Source organism: Octopus bimaculoides, chromosome 12, assembly GCF_001194135.2.
Source record: "Octopus bimaculoides isolate UCB-OBI-ISO-001 chromosome 12, ASM119413v2, whole genome shotgun sequence".
NCBI lineage: Eukaryota > Metazoa > Mollusca > Cephalopoda > Octopoda > Octopodidae > Octopus > Octopus bimaculoides.
In genome coordinates this window covers 16,831,380-16,840,125 of record NC_068992.1, presented here as the reverse complement: position 1 = coordinate 16,840,125, position 8,746 = coordinate 16,831,380, and the positions used below count along the sequence as shown (strand labels likewise).

Below are 8,746 nucleotides of genomic sequence, written 5' to 3'. Positions count from 1 at the left end.
CCGCCCCTGTGAGAGTGCCGCCCCTGTTAGAGTGCCGCCCCTTTGAGAGTGCCGCCCCTGTGAGAGTGCCGGCCGGGGGTGGACTGCCCCTACCTCCCCACCCCAGCTACACTAGTGCATGAAACTGCTCTAAACATATAAAGCGTCCACTTTTAACGGAGGATTAGTTGTTAATCTATCGACTCAATTATATGCAATTTGTTTACAATATGTTTGATATTTTCTTTTGTAGATTCCATTTCTGTCCTTGCTGGCAGAAATGGAAAATTTGAATATATTTAGAAACAACTGATGTAATGAATTTAGACTGATAACATACAGTTTTAGTCACCCCAACCAACTTTCGATTTGCCCTTAAAATCTTGATATTAATTTAATCACAGAATAGCTTGGAAACTGTGCAAGTAGTTAAATTTTGGTTCATCTTTGATTTTTAATTATTCGTATGCTGTTTTATTGTACATTGTGTTTGTCATTAAAATAAGAAGCGTTTATTTATTGATATTCATTGCATAGAAATGTAAATTGGAACTATAAAGATGAAGAATGTTGCCTTGTAATGAACCACATTCCTGTATAACTGATCACAGTTTTAATATATTATGCGTAAAATTCTAAATACTTCGCTTTTTCAAGAGAAATATTCGTTAACCTAGGCAGTAGCCATACAAACATTGAGCTATTTCTCTGATTATTGAAAAAAATGACGAAGGGCCTTAATCGATTTTCAACCGTTATTGCGGTCTCATCAGAATTGTCTACATCACTTGACCTATCTCAGTAAAATACGCATTCAATCTCTTTATGTAAGCAACCCACCCAGCAGCTTAAGAGAATTCGAGCGACCAATTTGCGTAGATTTAAAATATTGAATAGCCTTAATCAATTTCCTACCCTTTTGAGGTCTCATTATAACTGCCTACATCATTTGGCGTAGGGCACATTCTCTATCACACATCAAATGAATACATAAAAGTCCTTAAACCACGCATCAGGAAATTACTTCTATCTCAAAAATGCTTTGTAACATTTGATATCAACTTCAAGACAAGAACGTAGTACCTTATACAAAAAGAACAACAGCTCTTTTAGGGCCATATATATTTATATATATATATATATATCTATATATATATACGTTTTTTTCTTTCAGTTTGTGTGCCATGTTTGTAGCTCAAAACATGTGTAGAACCGAGAAATATGTGTTTTCGCTACTTATTTCCTGTTGTTACTAGTCATCTTTATTAATGGGATGATGCAAATTTTATTTAGAGATTATTATGCGGTGAGGAAAAGCTAGAATCAAATCAATGACTAAAGGAATTATTTTCTTCATATACAAGTACAAGGAATATATGCAGGTGTGCTTTAGTTTTAATTGGTTCTTGTTAATGACGGATAGATTTAACAGTAGCTGAGGAAGTAGTTAATACAGAATCATACAGTAAGTGCAAAATAGCGTAGAAGAGGTGCTGTAAAAAGATAGCATATGCAAAACGAAATAAGTTACTGAAATTAATTAATCGGTGTAATTTGAAAAAAAAAAGCAATTGAAACTAAAGGAATCCTAACATTATATCTCTTTTTTCTCCTTTATTCATTAAGCCTTTCTTTCTGTCTTTTCATTGTTTTTCCCTCCTCCCTTCTCGCTCTCTCTCACTACTACTCTCCCACTGTCTATATTCTGTCTATTTCAAATTGCTCAATATTGTTTAAAATCTACAAACTCTCTCCTATAGCTGTAATAGAGATCGTAAGATTTAAGTTCTAAAGCCATAGAGACTTAAGAGTTGATCTAAGATGTTCTTTTACTTTATCATGTATCTGTTATGTATATATATCTCTGAAGTTATTTCTCTCAATGCGATTGAAACAACAGTAACAACAAAAAACATTAATCAATCAGACAATCTACCGCACTACCAAAATAAAAGATAGAGAAAAAAAAAGAAAAGGAAAAACAACCAAAAGTATAAATAAAAATCAAAGGAAATATATACGCCACTTTCTGGATTGACATGTGAAGTGGTCTCTGATTTAGGTTTCCCAGTAAAGAAATACTTGATTTCTTTTTTGTAGATTAATACATTGATCCAGCGATTATTAATCAAATAGCCAAAACGGTAACCGTGACATTTTTATATAATATAAAACGCAAAAGATTTTCGATCTTAAATCTTTCAAAATCGTCTTGCTTGAAAAAGAGTCCGTCCACTAGTAAAGAGGGCACGTTGTTTAGAGTATATAAGTATTAATTTTGGTTTACAAGCTTAATTCTAATTTCATTGCTATCGAATATAATCAGATTATTGATTTTGTTTGAAATATTCACATTAGATCCATTATCATTAAATTTATACGGCATCAAATTTCCAAAGAAATTGTTTTCGACTTTAAATCAATTCTATAGCATGTAAATATATGTGTATATGTGTGTGTATGCGTGCGAGCGTGTGTGTATATATATATATATATATATATACATGCATATGCCTATATTATACATACATATATACATGTATATATATGTATATATATATATGATATATATATATATGTATATATATTTATATAGTTTACTGTTCTGTAAAGTTAAGATTAACAAAAAAATCTATCCCATCTTGTGAGAGATAAATATAATTTGATACTAAGAGGAACTAAAAGTTTCTAACTATGAAAGCACGCGTGGCTAGGTACATTATTATGACGTGTGTTATGTCTTCAAACACTCAACAATTTAAAGGCTTGGAGCACATGGTCTTGTTGGGGTATTAAATATGATAGTCTGGGATGTCAAACCTTAACAGGTGAGAAATATTTTATAAAGAGCAAACGTCTAAAAGACCTAATATATTATATATATCTATGGTGAAATCAAATTATTGTTAGCGGAGCTAAGGAATTATATATTTACAGTGATAAAGTTTAAACGTTATTAGGCTATGTTCAATATCCAAGTGTAAATTACGAATAGTTAACACATACGAACTATTTAATTTTAAGGTGTTAACACCAATGGGAAAATAAGTATTTTCGCAGATTGCAGAATGTGTGAATATGTTTCAATATATTATCTATCATTAAGGTTGAATTAAGCTATGGTTAATACGGTCGAGAATTATTCAATTGCATTGATCTAGGCTCTAGAGTATCTGGATACAGCTTTATACATTATTAAATAAGGTAAGATTAATTATGAGTAAGATCTAATTATAGCTAATTATGCTTAACCACAGTAGGAAATTAGAAATGAGGTAGCGAACATGAGCGATTTAGATATAAGTACTGTCAAATATGGGTAAGAACTTTCCTAATACACATATAATGTACATATAATGTACATATAATATACATGTATATTATATGTATATTATATTACATATAATATACGTATATATATAAAGTATATCAGTCATAGGATAATGAAATTACTATTTCTTTTTCATTTACTTTCTTGGGCGCTTTGGCCAAGAAAGAATCGTTGTCTTGTATTCTATAATTCATGGTGCTGGGTTTGCAGCTCAAACTGTCTAAACGACCAGGTTGAAAAGAATTACTTATGGCTGTGTATAAGTGGACATCACGCACTGTAAGCTCTATAATTTGATGTTTATGCTAGTTATATCAACGAGAATAAACATATTTCTACTTAATGACTGTCATGTTTGTCCATTATACCATGGCGGTTTGTTTTCGAAACATTATACTTCTATTTTGTATTGGTAAAATGCTTAGCGTTATTTCGTCCGTCTTTATGTTCTGAGATCAAATTCGACTTTGGCTTTCATCTTTTCGGGGCCTATAGAATAAGTACCAGCGGATAACGCGCGTTGTTATAATCAACTTGTCCCTTCCCTAAAATTTGCTGCCGTGTGCCAAAATTTGAAACCAATAAACTTCCATCTTACATGCAATTTCATAAATATAAATTACTTCATATAAAATAAATATATAATAACCACGTTTCTCTTCTGAGGCTGAAATGTTATTTTCAATGTATTAATGTATATACAATTCTATATAATTATGTAATATTATAAGCAAGCATTACATTTCTTTTTGCAGATGTGTAAATCTAAGATATCCAGAAATCGTATGTACAATTACGCTGTCGGAACAAAAGAACATTCTAACATTGGGAATGTGTGGTTTCCGTATTTGAATAAATACGTCCTCAGTGTATCGTACAAAGGATTGAAGTGAGTACATCTTTGTTTCATTTTGCACACACATACACGCATTCACACGGAAAAACAAATAAGCGCTCATAGACACGTGAAGATAAATACGCGTATACGTTGTATTTCATATTTTTCACGTATTTTCTTTGTATACTAATGCGAACAGAACTGTCTTTTAAGCAGCCGTTTATAATCACCTCCATTTGTAACGTAACACAAAACATCTCTCCCGTAACTACTTGCTTTCACTCAAGTTCAGTGTTTGTACATAATGCCATAGTATTTACTTTACAGAATCTCAGAAACGCCTACTATGTTAATACCAGATTATTCTCGTTCGATTATAGTAATTTCTTAAATTTTCTCCGCGTGGAAATTGTTTTTCGCAGTAAATCTTTCAAAATTTTTCAGTTTAAAAGCTATTGAAAAATGATTTCGCCAGCAACTTTAAGCAGAAATTACAACAATCGTATTTTGTCAGATTTTACGTTTTCTTTGCGTCTGTTTTAACCTTAAGCAGGATGTAATTCGTCGTTCGTGCAGAAATGCTAAATCAGTTTCTACAGTATGGAAAGAAATAAAAGAAGAAAAATTAAAAGATACAAGAAATTTTAGTAAACAGTGATTCATCGTTAAATGAATTTTATTTTTTTAAAATCTTGTTGGTCATAGAGAACTCTCATGTTAAAGTTGTCATTCCGACTAACACTGAATCATGCTATAAGTACGTATATATATATACATACATACATATATATATATATATATATATATATATATATATATATATATATATATATATATATATATATATATATATATGAGCGTGTGAGTGCGTGTGTGTGTGTATGAGTGTATGTATGTATATACACAAATATGTATACATAGATGTATATATGTATATACATATATATATATTCTTTACTCTCTTTACTACTTGTTTCAGTCATTTGATTTCGGCCATGCTGGAGCACCGCCTTCAGTCGAGCAAATCGACTCCAGGACTTATTCTTTGTCAGCCTAGTACTTATTCTATCGGTTTCTTTTGCCAAAGATACGGGGACGTAAACACACCAGCATCGGTTGTCAAGCGATGTACGGGCGGACAAACACAGACACACAAACATACACACACATATATATACATATACATATACATATATACGACAGGTTTCTTTCAGTTTCCGTCTAGCAAATCCACTCACAAGGCTTATGTCACCCCGAGGCTATAGCAGAAGACACTAACCCAAGGTGCAACGCAGTGGGACTTAACCCACAACCATGTGGTTGGTAAGCAAGTTACTTAGCACACAGACACTCCTGCGCCTATATGTATATATATGTATATATGTATATATATATATATAATGCCTCTCCCAAGGTTTAATTGTATTTCTTTCAACACACGTATCCACATCAAGAATCTTGCACACGAAATACACATACGAAATATATATATATATATATATATATGTATATATGTATGTATTATATATATATGTGTGTATACATACATATACATATACATACATATACATATACATATGTATACACTTTTTTTGTCTTTTATTCGAATTATACTAAAAGCACTATAACTTTCTACTAAAGAATTTTTCAATGCGTTTAGTATAGCACACATTTATTTTAACTTTTAAAAGACTGAGGAGGGGGTGACAGCAACTTAGATTTTGGTGCTTCTAGTTTTTTCGGATAGTATGGTGAACAACATCCGGCGAAAACTTCGAAGTTACTGTCAACCTCTCTTCGTGTATATATGTTTAATCTGAATAACTGCATTCATTTTGAAATGTATAAATCTTATATAAAATGTATAAAAATGTAGAAAAATGTATACTAGAATTATTTCCCTTAAACATGTAAAACAGTCGTAAGTTTCTTATCACAGACGATAAATAATGCAAAGTTCGGCATGCAGATGCTGATTTGGCATGGAAACAAGGCAATAAAACATGTTTATATACAGCGTATCCATAAATTATCTTTACAACTTCCACAGTTTATTGCATCTATTAAAGTTGAGAACCATCAATCAACATCTTTGCAACCAAAGCGGCTCACGTGAGAAGTGTTTGGATGCTTCTGATAAAACGTTATTTGTTCACTTATATTTTTCCATAACCTCTGTTCAGTTATCCTCAGATCGCATTTTTTTCTGAATTTTTCAAATTATAAAGTTATTTATGGACACTCTGTATACAAATCAACACTGTATATATGCTGTGGTACGTATATGTATATTACTAAATGAAATTAAATGGTTGTTCAATAAATTTGGGGAATGAGGATTATAAACGTTCCGGCAATTGAGCTAGAACTGCCGTTATATGCAAACGAGTATGTGTTCGTAACGTAACGGTAACAGGTAATAAAATCACAGAAAAAGAAGTCATGGTAATAAAGTTATAATTTTGGCTAAGAAAAAAGTCACAATTGATTTATGGTCACCGGTAATAAAATCACAGGGAAAAAGTCACAATTTACGAGATCCAGACAAAACCCCACGAGGACAAAACCCACTTGGACAGAGCCCCCACCCCGGACTTTTTTTTACCTCTGAACCTTTTTCCGTGACTTTTTTTCCTGTGACATTTTACCTGGATTCTTCTCCTGAGTAGGTACGCTCTTAAAGCAATGGCGAAAGCACGTTACATGTTACGAAGAATCCCGGTGAAAAATGTCACAAGTAAAAATGTAACGGAAAAAAAGTCACAGGAAAAAAAGTCACGGTTGTATAAAAGAGAGAAAGTTGAATAAAATTTGTTAAATAGTAACATACGCATACATACATATATATAAATATATACATACACATATGAATATATGTATGTGTGTGTGTGTTTGTGTGTGTGTGTGTGTGTGTGTGTGTGTGCGTGTATGTGTATGTGCGTGTTAATGTATGATTGAGTCGTTTGTGTGTGTGTGTGAATCTGTGCCTGTGTTGTATTGAATAAAAACTCTATCAGACTCAAGTCTGTGAAACATTTTTCATGTGTCGTTTATGATTAATGAGAAACAATATAACAAGGTTCATTAATAATTCAAAACCTTGTTTCAGAGACTTCAGTATATAATGATGGTAAGTTTTAAGACGCTAATGGTCTTTTGTAGCTTGTTCTCAAAACTACGAAGGTTTTATATATTTATAAGTTTATTCATAAAAAAATGAAGGAGTTAAATATTTTATAAGAGACATAGTCCTGTCTTCAAAATAACAACTTTCAAAGGAAATTACTTTTATATGAAGAGAATCCTTTCACTTGTTGAGTTACATTGCATCTGCGACGGAAGATCTGTAAGATATAGAAAATTAAATTTTAATCGGTTTGAAGAAAATAATATACTAATAATCAGGTATCTCTCCTCCGCGATAGGGCTTGCACCACATATATATTCATACATAAATATTCCCATTTACATATGTGTGTGTGTGTGAGCGTCCGTATATAGAGTATCAATACAATAAATGCTAAAAACGATAGTTTATAAAATACAATATGAGGTTAATGCTTTAACACTTTGTGCCTTCAATTTTCGGATATTATCTGTTCATAGGAAGAACGTAGAGGCGTTCAATGAGGGTAAAGGTTATGAACAGAACAGGATAAAAGCTAGGAAACGTGTAATTACTGTTGTATGGCAGCTGTTATTTAAATACATATGAACATATGCATGCTTATACACACACACATACACATATATTAAGGAGCACTCCGTCGGTTACGACGACGACGGTACCATCTCATACGATCAACGGAGGACCTTGCTCATGAAATTAACGACTAAGTGGCTCAGCACTCCACAGACGCGAGTACTCTTAATGTAGTTCTCAGGGAAGTTCAGCGTGACACAGAGTGTGACAAGGCTGACCCTTTGAAACACAGGTACTACTCATTTTTTGCCAGCTGAGCGGACACAACGCGTTGCCGAAGAGCGTTAAAGCTCGAAACGTTAAAAACTTTCTTTATTCTCGAGCGTTAAACTAATACATCCTTTTGTTGTTTACACCCTCGTCTGTCGTTGCTTTTTCGTAAATTCTCCCATATATATATATATATATATATATACCTAAATACGTCTAAATGCATATGCACGTGTCCTCTGTATGTGCATGAAAGTACGCTTGCGTATATGTATGTATGTCTATATATATATATATATATACTAAGCTATATAGCGTGTATGTTTCTAGCTGCTTTCATTTCTCAATATGCTTCGTTTATTTGTGATCATATACGCATCGTTATTAAAATTATATAGAGACAATTAATTTATTTGTCATATGCTAATGGTACGTTATTCTCAAGAGAAGTGGCATGCAATTTAACTCTTCCACAGTCTGGTAGTTCAATTGCTTCTGATCGCTTATACTGATAGAATTCTCAATTGTTGTTAATCATTTTAGCGTGCATTAACAAATCTGTTTGTTAAATTACTGTATAGATCTTTACTCGTGAATCACTTATTAAGTTTCACATCAGTTCAAATTGAGAAACACTAATTAACTATTTACCTGTAATATATATATATATATATATATATATATA

At 32.1% G+C, this 8,746-nt stretch overlaps 2 protein-coding genes across 4 annotated transcripts in view; one reads left to right on the top strand and one right to left on the bottom strand.

The window, feature by feature from the left end:
• The window catches only part of LOC106875323 (probable serine/threonine-protein kinase drkC), a 136,013-nt gene that overhangs the window by 21,830 nt on the left and 105,437 nt on the right, over positions 1 to 8,746 (top strand). Inside the window, exon 4 of the mRNA XM_014923410.2 lies at positions 4,066 to 4,199. Within this exon, the coding sequence (XP_014778896.1) occupies positions 4,066 to 4,199 (134 nt within the window). The remainder of the gene's footprint in view (positions 1 to 4,065; positions 4,200 to 8,746) is intronic.
• The window catches only part of LOC128249193 (uncharacterized), a 14,374-nt gene continuing 9,789 nt past the window's right edge, over positions 4,162 to 8,746 (bottom strand). For 2 of the 3 annotated variants that reach the window (XR_008265300.1, XR_008265299.1), the window contains exon 3: positions 5,016 to 7,492. Coding sequence is in view for 1 of the 3 variants with exons in the window: in XM_052972110.1 (XP_052828070.1) it covers positions 4,659 to 4,741; positions 7,435 to 7,492 (141 nt within the window). In the remaining 2 variants the exon portion in view is untranslated. Of the gene's footprint in view, positions 4,742 to 5,015; positions 7,493 to 8,746 lie in introns of those variants that run through there. The other variant, XM_052972110.1, reaches the window with a different exon arrangement.